The following is an 11,468-nucleotide window of genomic DNA, read 5'->3' as shown; positions in this document are numbered from 1 at the left end:
TCGGGTCTCCTTACAATATATTTGGTTCCTTAAGATGGATTATGATTTCAAACTAATCCTCTTCACAGTGTGACCTTGACTTCACTGTACATTATCCCTTACATAACACAGTATATGTAGGGTCGCCCCGAAAGCTGCGCTGCTCAAAGCTTCTGAAGAACTGAGATAATATCGCAGCTTTAAAACCGCCCTCCCGCGACGTCTCACTACCTGGTAGATATCCTCAAATGCTTCTCAGCACACAGAGTGGAGGAAATAACTATTTATTATTTATATTCCCGACTGAGTTGCTTACTTACAGAAAAATGAACAGTCTCCGATTTTTATGGTAGTCTAGGAGCTTGGAAAGACTACGATGACCTGGATGACTGAGAACCTTCACAGACAGATTTTTATGCTAGTTTTTGATGGAGGAAAGGCATTCGATAAAAATTATACAATAATTTACAAATCAGTGTGTGAAATAAACCAGTCAGACTTCACGTTCCTACAGACTGGCTTTTAACCCATGTGGCACACAGACTTCAGTCAATCAGTCACTTACAGATCCTCCTGATCCCAAATCGCTATTGGTGTGTATAACACACACCTGTCCACAGAATCAGTTTCATCCATTCTAACCTCTTCACACCTCAGAGAAGACCAAAGAGCTGTCTTAGGACGTCAGCATCAAATGAGCATCATAGTCTGGAGCTCCATGCAAGATCTCATCTTATGAGTGGTGGATCTCCCCAAAACTACATCTGATCTGATCTGAAGGCCAAGAACATCTTTGGTAGCACATTGCACCATAATGGACTAAAGTGTTGCAGTACCCACAATACCCCCTCCCCGCCACCCCCTACAAGAAACATCACACTGCTGTGCAGAAGCAGCTGTTCCTCCACCAAGTACTAAGTCATGTTTTGCTTGGAGATCAAATGCATTAAAAGCAATTTATAACTTCTATGTTATGTGTTTTTTTTTTCTGGATTTTTGGTTATGGTAAATGGTAAATGGCCTGCATTTGTATAGCGCTTTTCTAGTCCATAGGACCCCAAAGCGCTTTACACTACATTCAGTCATTCACCCATTCACACACACATTCACACACTGGCAATGGCAAGCTACATTGTAGCCACAGCTGCCCTGGGGCGCACTGACAGAGGCGAGGCTGCCGGACATAGGCGCCACCAGGCCCTCTGACCACCACCAGTAGGCAAACATGGGGTTAGTATCTTGCCCAAGGATATTTGACATGCAGCCAGGATGCAGCCTGGGATCGAATCACCGACCTTCTGATTAGTGGCTGACCTGCTCTGCCACCTGAGCTACAGCCACCCAGGTTGTATCGCTCTTAAAATACAACTTCCATAAAAATTAGAGAAACAAACAGATTCAGCAGGAGATGAAATCATTATTCCCCGCGCTGTATCAGGGCAGCTATGTTCCAACGTAGTCTGAATGAACTAAACAGCAGTGACTCAGTGTCATTGGAATGATTTTCTGTAACTCTGATCATGAGCCACTCAAAACCTTAAAGTTGTTTTGCTTTATTCTATTTATTCTGCTGGATGGTTTTACTTTCATCTGTCAAACTGTGGGACACTCTTCTTTCTGGAAGTCTTTTATTTAAAGTAGACTAGGATAATGGTATGTCTACTTCCTGGAGAGTGGGCTTCACTTGGTTGGGTCTTGCTTCTGTGGCCTGTTTCCATCGATGATATTACCCATGTGTTCTTTAGTTCCAAGATGTAGGAACTTCATTCTGGTTGCGCAGTTTCAGTTTGGCCTGTTTCTCTTGCTCTGGGAGCTTCTTTACCTGCAGCTTGTAGGTTTACAGCAACAGCTTCCAAAAGCAAATGCTGCTTTGGATCTTTGCTGTTTGTCTGTGAAGGTTCTCAGTCATCCAGGTCATCGTAGTCAAAGGAGCTTGCAAAGAAAAGCGTCTGGACTTCTTTAAGTTACTTGAAGACGTTTCACCTCTCATCTGAGAAGCTTCTTCAGTTCTAAGGTCAAATGGTGGAGAGTCCCAGATATAAACCTAGTGGGAGTTTCCCCCCACAGAGGGACAAAAGGACCCCCTGATGATCCTCTAATCGCCTGAGCCAAGGTGTGAAACTGGGTGTGGGTCCCAATCAGCCAGAGTTTCGGGTGAGTTCATTGTGAAACCTGGCCCCACCTTATCATGCGAATTCCTGAGATCAGATGGCCCAGGATGTGAGTGGGCGTTAAGGCGTCTGGGAAGGGATCTCAAAACTGGATTATAGATGGCAGAGAGTTGGTGTCGTAAACCCCCGCCTCTGTTCAAAGATGGTCGCTCACAGTGGAATCTTTGCTGTTTGTTTTATTTCCAACCATTCATCCATCCATTCATCCATCCAACCATGCAACTATCCAACCAACCATCCACCTAATCATCCAACTATCCAACCAACCATCCACCTAACCACCCAACCATCCACCTAACCATCCAACCATCCAACTATCCAACCAATCATCCAACTAACCATCCAACCATGGAACTATCCAACCAACCATCCAACTAACCACCTAACCATCCACCTAACCATCCAACCATCCATCTAGCCAACCAGCCATCCAACTAATCATCCAACTATCCAACCAATCATCCAACTAACCAACCAACCATCCACCTAACCGCCCAACCAACCATCCACCTAACCATCCAACCATGGAACTATCCAACCAACCATCCAACTAACCACCTAACCATCCACCTAACCATCCAACCATGCAACTATCCAACCAACCATCCACCTAATCATCCAACTATCCAACCAATCATCCAACTATCCAACCAACCATCCACCTAACCACCCAACTATCCAACCAACCATCCACCTAACCACCCAACCATCTACCTAACCACCCAACCATTCACCTAACCATCCAACCATGCAACTATCCAACCAACCATCCAACTAACCACCTAACCATCCAACCATCCATCTAGCCAACCAGCCATCCAACTAACCATCCAACCATCCAACCATGCAACTATCCAACCAACCATCGACCTAACCATCCAACCTTCCATCCAACTAACCAACCATCTAAACATCCATCTAACCATCTAAACTGCAAACATGACTGTTAAATCAACATATGTATGAAAAGCTTTCTCTTTGCAGCTCCAACTATCCAACCAACCATCCAATCATCCACCTTAGCATCCAACCATGCAACTATCCAACCAACCATCCACCTAATCATCCAACTATCCAACCAACCATCCACCTAACCACCCAACCATCCATCCAACCATCCACTTAACCATCCAACCATGACACTAACCAACCAACCATCCACCTAATCATTCAACTATCCAACCAACCATCCAACTAACCATCCAACCATCCATCCAACCATGGAACTATCCAACCAACCATCCAACTAACCACCTAACCATCCACCTAACCATCCATCTAGCCAACCAGCCATCCAACTAACCATCCATCCATCCAACCATGTAACTATCCAACCAACCATCCACCTAACCACCCAACCATCCATTCAACCATCCACCTAACCATCCAACCATCCACCTAACCATCCAACCATCCACCTAACCATCCAACCATGCAACTAACCATCCAACCATCCACCTAATCATCCAACTATCCAACCAACCATCCACCTAACCATCTAAACTGCAAACATGACTGTTAAATCAACATGTGTATGAAAAGCTTTCTCTTTGCAGCTGGTTGGTAAATTAAGTTTAAATGAAACAGAGAAGCACAGTACCCTTAACCTCTCCTAACCTAAAAAAAAGACCTTCCAGGTAAAGTTGCAGAATTTATTTGGTGCTTGGTTTTAATCCAGTAGACCTCTGAAGACTTTTAGGTGGAAGTGATTATTGTCAGTCCTCAAGGGGGCAATATAATACACAAAGAACTAACTGGATCCTTTGCATGACCACTGTATGAAAAAACGTGTCATCTGCAGAGATGTGTGTCACTAAAGAGAGAGAGAGAGAGCAAAACAGCAGATGCACCATGTGACCGTTCATTTGCTATTTTTGGAAGTGGTCAGCATGATTATTTTGAGTGTAAGTGAACCCAAATTAAAGGATCAGCTCTCTCTTGTTGCTACTCCCATAAAACTGACACAGCATCTGTTTCGATGTCTTTAGTCGACGTTTGAGGGAGGCATCAAACTGAGCTTAGAGCCCAAAGATTTAAAAAAGCCTCTGGGCCCAGCCTCGAGTATTCATGTCAGTCTGTCCGTGACAGGCTTTGCTGCCTCTACACGAACCTTTGAAACGCTCAGACACCAGCATGTGACTCAAACTGCCGCTCAAACTGACTCTGTGCTGACTCTGAGCTGAGACTTGAGAACGACCAGCAGACAGCAGGATCATGTTCACCACGTCGGAGTCTCTTCAGCTTTAATCTGAAACCTTCTCACCCACAAATCTCTCAGCAGAAGCACAAAACAACTGCTCCGTAATGTTCCTTTGATTATTTCTAATCACTGTTTGTGTTCGCCCGAGCCTCCAAACATCCAGGTCGCCACATGGTTCAACCGCCTCGTCGTTTAGGAGGCGACAGATTTTATTGGTTGGACGTAGCCGGGTGGAGGTGGGAGGGAGAGAGGGAGACAATGCCAAAATCCTGTGATGATTTGATTATTTTGTGCAGCGGCGCTCTGAGGAAACAGAGCGAGAGGGGCTTTGGCTGAGGGAGGATGTTGATATGTGTTTAAATCTGTTGTGTTTTTGCTTGTTGCCAGGACGATCATGGGCCCACACGGCATCAGCCGAGCCGTACAGAGGCTGGAGTTCTGCGACTGCAAGAAGGGACTCGGTGAGCATCTTTCCCTCGACCTTACTGACCTCTGAGTCCTTATTAACCGCTCCTCCTTCAGCCGCAGCTCAGCATCTGAAAATGCTGCGATCGCCTGTCACAACTAGATGAAGAGCCAGTACAGCCTGAAAGCCAGGCTCTTTTTTAACTGGAGCTCATCTGTGTGTGTTCACAGGTGTTAAAATAATTGGGGGCTACAGAGAGCTGACAGGAGAGGAGTTTGGTATCTACATAAAGCGAGTGATCGCTGGTGGGCTGGCCGCTCTGGATGGTAGCTATTCTTCTGGTATTTTTTGTGGATCGGTTACTACAGACACTGTTATCGTCCCTCACTTTGCCTTCTCTCCGTCCGTCTGTCTGTCACTCTCTGTTCCAGGTCGGCTTAAGTCAGGTGACCTGATTTTGGATGTCAATAACATCAGCCTGATAGGGGTGACCAATGAGAGGTGAGTCTCACTGTTGAGGTATTTTAGAAAATGCAGCATGGCGGTCTCGCATCACTTGTTTATTTGCACTGTTTGAATTGTGAAGCTGCATGGACTGCAGAGTGTTGGTGTCCATCACACTTTATGTGAATGCTGCACGTGAAATTTTGCAGCCTCAACATCTGCTTTAAGGTCATCAACATGTTGGCATTTTTGAGTAAAAATGACCATATTTGGACAAGAGGGTGGAGTATTATCAGCTACTTTATCTAATTCAGTTCAGTTTTATTCATATAGCAACAATTTACAACACCAGTCGCCTCAATGCTCTTTAGTTTATAAATTAAGAAATTAAGACTATAAAATAAGACTTATTAAGACAATAATACAGAGAAAGCAACACCAACAATCACATGACCTCCTATTAGCAAGAACTTGGAGGCAGTGGGAAGGAAAAACTCCCTTTTGAACCTGAGTTAGTGTATGGGAGCATAGACACAGATACTTGCTAATCTTGCTAACATCAAAATAAACATGTACTGCACCAAAGCTGTTAATACAGTGACCTCACAGCAGCCCCATTATTGGTCATATGATGTCATTAAAAAGGCTCCGACAGCACAAACACGGTCCAGAGGTCCAGTTCAGGTGAAGCTAGCAGACAGCTACCAGCTACAGCCGCCTGTGTCACCATCCACCCTTCACTCAAAGAGGCCACACCCCTAATGATGCAACTACAAGCCTTAGTGCAATTTAAACAGGTGACCTATAGAAACACTCCCTGCTGTTTTTTAAGGGAGAAACTGCAGTTAATTATAGCTGACTAAATCTAAAGTTGATTCAGGCGACTGAAGTCTAAATGCAGGTCTAACCTCGTCGCACCAGGAGATTACTTCTCATTGGATAACTTCCAAACTCGTCCCGCCTTTCTGCTCAGCTGAATCAGTTTTGATTGGATCTTGTCTCTCCAGAATATTTTCATCTCATATTTATTCGTTGACAGACTGTTGATTCATCACAGTTTGTGTCCTTGTGATTAGATTTTATTTTGTTATCATCTTGTTTTCATCAGAAAAAATGATGATGAAACTTACTGGTCAAAACTGACACTGGATGGTACTACCTGCTGAAGTATGGTTTTTATTAGCTGGAGACACCAACGTCATAAACACTGATGATAACCAAGTATCACAGTTCCAGTTAAACTTAAAAATCAGTTTCATTCTTTAAACAGAGGCTCGAAAGTCGTAGATGGAACGACAATCACAGCTATCGATCATCGGCCACACGACGGATACTAAAGTTCTTTTGAACTTTTAAGTAGGAGCAAAGACTTTTGGGCTCGAGTCAGTTGCTGTCAGCATCTAGTGGCTGTCGGTGGTACTGCAGTCTATTTGTCCAATAGGTCCACAGAGGACGTTTCCACCAGGCAGAGATGTCCTTGAGTTTCACACATGGACTCTTTATCTTCCATCACACGCTGGTAATGTTTACTGCTCGATTCTGCTCCCTGATAGGGCGGTGGAGATCTTAAGGACGGCCTCGGTCTCCAATCACATGTCCCTGCTGATCGCCAGAGATGAGGAATCCAGGTAAGGAGGTGCTTTTATTCTGACATTATCCCTCTGATTTTACTGCTTTTTCTCAGTCTGGCTGAGCTGAGCATGTTTTCTGAGGTTATCTGAGGACGAACTCGGTTTGTCTGATGGTGATGATCTGTGATCAGCAGAGCAGCTGATTGAAAGTCATCTTAGAACAGAACATCTGAGCTGAGCTGCAGGGGTGACTGCCAGGCCGGGGGGTTGATGCTGACAGTTGGGGTTATGTTCCTGCAGTGGGTGGACAGACAAGTGAGCCTGAAAGTGTTCAGGGTCACAAGTTCAGGTGTGCAGACACTTCTCCAGTCACATTTTAATGACTGAATGGAGCATTTAAGCTTCTTACGCTCCCTCGTTCAGTGTGAGTGGAGGAAAAGTCGGGTTTTAAGCTTTTTCTAAAGAGGCTCTTCATAAAGATGGAATCTGCTTTTATTCCCACTGAGACGACGCTGACGTTCTGCAGCTCCGAGGATGGGATTTCAGCTTTCCGTGCTCCTGGAAACGAGGCTCGTCAGTGGTTTGATTCGTCCTTGGAGCGAGCTGTGAGGTGATGTGTGAGGTAAACTGACCTGGCACTCTGCTGGCCCCTGTGCTTTTTCACGTCAGCTCAAACACAGTTTGACACAATAGGGACACGGGGCTGTCTGTCCACAGGGTCTCTGCTCTGGGAAAGAGCTGCAGCTGCTCAGCACAGAGACATGACCGGGGATCAGACCGCCTCGGTGACATCCTGCTGTCTCTGTGGGGAGACAGTTGCGTCATGAAACTGTACTGTCAGTCTGTGAAAGCACGATATAGGTTTTATTTGTTTTCATGAACTGGATTCACTTCAAGGGTCAAACATGAAAAATGTCACTAACACTGCAGTTCCTCTGACGTCCAGCAGAGGCTCCAGCAGCGAGTTAGACCTCATAGACTGTTAACCTTTACAGAAGAAATAAACATGGTTATAACCTGTTTTAATAGCTCGACTGTTTATAGGTTTAAAGTTTGCATCATTAGGGGCGTGGCCTATTTGAGTGACAGGTGCTGTTGCTTTGTGGAGAAGTAGTTCAGTGTATTACACATTTTTCCAGCCAAGCCTGCTAGTGTTAGCTGCAGGAGCAATTTATATAAAAATTAGTGCTGTCAGCGTTAATCTGACGTGCACAGTATCAATGAGTTTGCCCACGTTAGCACGTTGACGCCATCCAGCCCCACGCACAGGGCGATCCGCGGCAGCTCATTAATGGAGGTTTGCCGCGTTAATACAGTTATGGCGTTAATGTCATTTTAACGAGATTAACGCTGACAGCACTAATTAAAATGAACCAAAATAGAAAATGCTAATAGCAGGACTCTGAAAAGGAGCCTTGTAAATCCAGTAGGTGATGGTAAGGTGGTTCTTTGATGTGCTGATGGCTTTTTTTAACAATGCAACTTAATTAGAGCTGGAGAATTAGCTAACTAGCTAGTTTAGTTATAAAGTTGTATCCGCAGTTCACAGTCATAGTAAAGGGATGCTAATTTTGGCTAACAGAGAAATGTTATGTACCCCACTTTGCAGTTATTTATTTGTAAAAAATGTTTGGAATCGTGAATGATTTTTGTTCCACTTCTCACATGTACACCACTTTGTGTTGGTCTTTCACGTGGAATTCCAATAAAATTGATTCATGTTTGTGGCTGTAATGTGACAATGGAAAAGTTGTCACATTACACACACATGTACCTCCTTACATTCTGAGTCCAGCCAGAAGCACGCAGGTTTGAAACAACAATTCAAAGGTCAAACAGAAATAGTGACATGGTGCTGCAGGATTTAACTGGAACACTTTAACAGGAGCTGCACCTTACAACCAGAACACAGGTAAGCTGCGTCTCCTGTTGCAGACTGACTCAGATTGGTTGCAGGTATTTGCAGACATTTGCTGATCTGTCTGAGATTGCAGTCACTCTGGACGTCCTGCGCAGTCGCTTTAAAATCATCAGTGTTGAGGTCGAGCTCAGAGGTCGACAATGTTGCAGGCTCCGCCTCCTCACAGCCAGTTGGACACCTCTGCTGTGTACGATTGGCTTAATACAGCTAATCTATGGGGACAGATTGGTGTTAAAATAAAACTATAAATGATTTGTGTTTAGTATTTCACAGATTAACAGCAACATCTATAAATGACAAATACGCACTGCTAATAACTCTGCAAGCTGCTTTCACATAAAGCAGACCTCAGTCTCGGGTCACCACACGTTCATTTTAAATTAGCACAGAGGCCACGGGGGCGGGTCAGAGTCCGCAGAGGAACAGAAGCTGATGTAAAGAACAACAAAGAGATCAGCAGCTTACAGCAGCTGACAGGAAGTGACGTGTTGTTGTGACTGCAGACGAAAGGTCGTCCCACCTCTGGCACATTCTCATCCCTATTGTTACGAAACCTGTGTGTGTGTGTATACTCGCCTCACAGCTCCAATGTTGCCGACGTTTGTTTCACACCTAAAACTAATGATGATGATTATCTGCAGCCACACGGTTCCTGCTGAGGACGCCGTGATGCAATCAGGCGGGGGCAGGGAAGGGGGGTGGATGGAGAAAACCAGAAAAACAAGCGTGGAGTTTAAGCTCATTGATGGAGGCTTGAATTGGAGGGAATATTGTGGAAGATTATTTTTAAGCTGCTGCAGACGGTTGGGGGGCGGATCCTCGGGTGGTTCGAGGACACGTTTAAAAATCGATCACTGATCTGATGAGTTTTTCTCTTTCTTCCATGTTTTGAGTGAGTGGTGAATGGACTGATTCTTATATAGTGCTTTTCTACTTTCCCAGAGTACTCAAAGTGCTCTAAACCACATGCACCCAATCGCAGCCATTCTCACAAGCACTTTCTGGGCACTTATTGCTTTCTAACTACATTCACACTCTGATGGATGCATCGAAGAGCATCTTGGGGTCAGTATCTTGCCCAAGGATACTTGGCATTCAGACTGGAGGAGCCTGGGATCGAACGACCGACCTTCCAATCAGTATGTGACCTGTTCTACCTCCTGAGCTACAGCCATTTAGGTCTCTGTTTTTGCAGTCCATGCCCACCCCATCGTCCAACCCCCCCACCCCCACAGAAGAATCTAAACACTAGCTCAGAGTCGTTCACTTCACTTCCTGGTCAAGGTCTTTAAGCTGTCCCACTGCAGGCTGGCTGTTCACGAGCTGGTCCTGGAGCTGGTTCCAATCCTGATGGGAACTTGCGGCTTCTGGGTTTCACGTTTCCGTTGTTCCTCGACCTCCTCATTTTCTTAGTTTTCCTCCACACACACGTGACTATTTCCTGTCACTGTTTCTTCTCATGTTTCATTCCAGCGTCGGTATTTCTGCTTCATCTCCGCCTTTACACTCAAAATAAAACTGCCCAAAAACGCGGACTTTGACTACCTTACAATTATATTTTCCATATTATAATAATTACACAGTAAACTGTTACATTTAATGGAGTCTGCTCAAATGAAATTTGATTTGCATACATTAAGTTTATTCCGAGCACATTTTTCTTATTTTAATGAATAAATGTCTTTCCTACATTTCAGTTGATTTTCACTCTGAATCATTGATTTGTGTTTATTGAGGGTGAGGAAGCGTTTTTATGATCTTCAGGTCTTCACGACGGCGTCCTGGTCTCTGACCTTTACGTGATACTTCCTGGTTGCTTTGCCTGACACTCTACATTTGACCTCATCCTTCAAATACATTTAATTTAGAGCTTGATCCTGGTCTCCACTGAAGCTCTCACAGATACAAACGCTGTTCTGTGCTCCGTCGTCACGTCAGGGTGAAGCGTCGACCTGCTGATTCATGAAATGCTTTCTGTCTTTTGATTCCAGGTTTGCCTCCAGGTGATCTCTGATGTGATTGGTTAGTGGTGTAAAAGGAAACGGTGGACGGCTGCAGTTTAGACTTCTGGCTTTACGTTTTCTGTTGGGGGGTTAAGATAATTCAAGAATTCCAGTTTTTCCAGCAGCTGTTTGAATGTAAGCTGAGGGTGGATGGAACCACAGACATCTGATCTCTGAATGGTTTTTCTCAATGATCGTGCAGATCCCATTTAAAAGGCATTAACAGCTGATCGGATCAGACCGTGATGGCTGATGGTTTGAGTGAGACTGACATCCGGTTTCCTCGGTGTCCATGTGAGGGAGACAAACTCTCACAGATCTCACAGCTCGCTCTCCTCAAACGCCTCAGTGCTGAACGCCGTCCAGCGCAGGCCGCCATGTTTCCAAAGTGCTTTCCCTTTGGAAACGATGTCTTTGAACTGCAGCTCATTGAGCACGCAGCAGGAACATAATTTAAATGAAGCACATCTTTAATGTATGTCGGCTCACAGCCTCCAACAATCATCATTGAGTGCTTTTCTTCAGATTTCCAGGAAAGTCCGACGCTGTCCAAGTTCTCGCTTATCGTCCAATCAAGACATTCATTTTTCTTCCTGGAATCTGCAGCTTAAGAAAAACTGTTCATGAACTAATGACAGACGGATATTTTAAATCCAGGCCTGTGAAATAAACTGCATAGACATCCATTACTGGTTTAGCAGTTATTAGCAGTTCTTTTATGTTTTTTACATGTGAATTAAAGTCTTGGACAGAAATGTCCTTAATTCCTTCAG

The 11,468-nt window shown here is 44.6% G+C and overlaps 1 protein-coding gene across 1 annotated transcript in view; it reads left to right on the top strand.

The window, feature by feature from the left end:
• Nucleotides 1-4,737: 4,737 nt before the first annotated feature.
• The window catches only part of stxbp4 (syntaxin binding protein 4), a gene marked incomplete at its 5' end in the record, with an annotated part of 39,852 nt that continues 33,121 nt past the window's right edge, over nucleotides 4,738-11,468 (top strand). Inside the window, 4 exon segments of the mRNA XM_076887815.1 lie at nucleotides 4,738-4,811; nucleotides 4,987-5,082; nucleotides 5,188-5,257; nucleotides 6,754-6,828. Of these exon segments, the coding sequence (XP_076743930.1) occupies nucleotides 4,738-4,811; nucleotides 4,987-5,082; nucleotides 5,188-5,257; nucleotides 6,754-6,828 (315 nt within the window).

The sequence above is a fragment of the Maylandia zebra genome, linkage group LG8 (genome assembly GCF_041146795.1).
Source record: "Maylandia zebra isolate NMK-2024a linkage group LG8, Mzebra_GT3a, whole genome shotgun sequence".
Taxonomy (NCBI): Eukaryota; Metazoa; Chordata; class Actinopteri; order Cichliformes; family Cichlidae; genus Maylandia; species Maylandia zebra.
The sequence above is the reverse complement of the archived record's forward strand: the minus strand, read 5'-3'. Positions and strand labels throughout refer to the sequence as shown.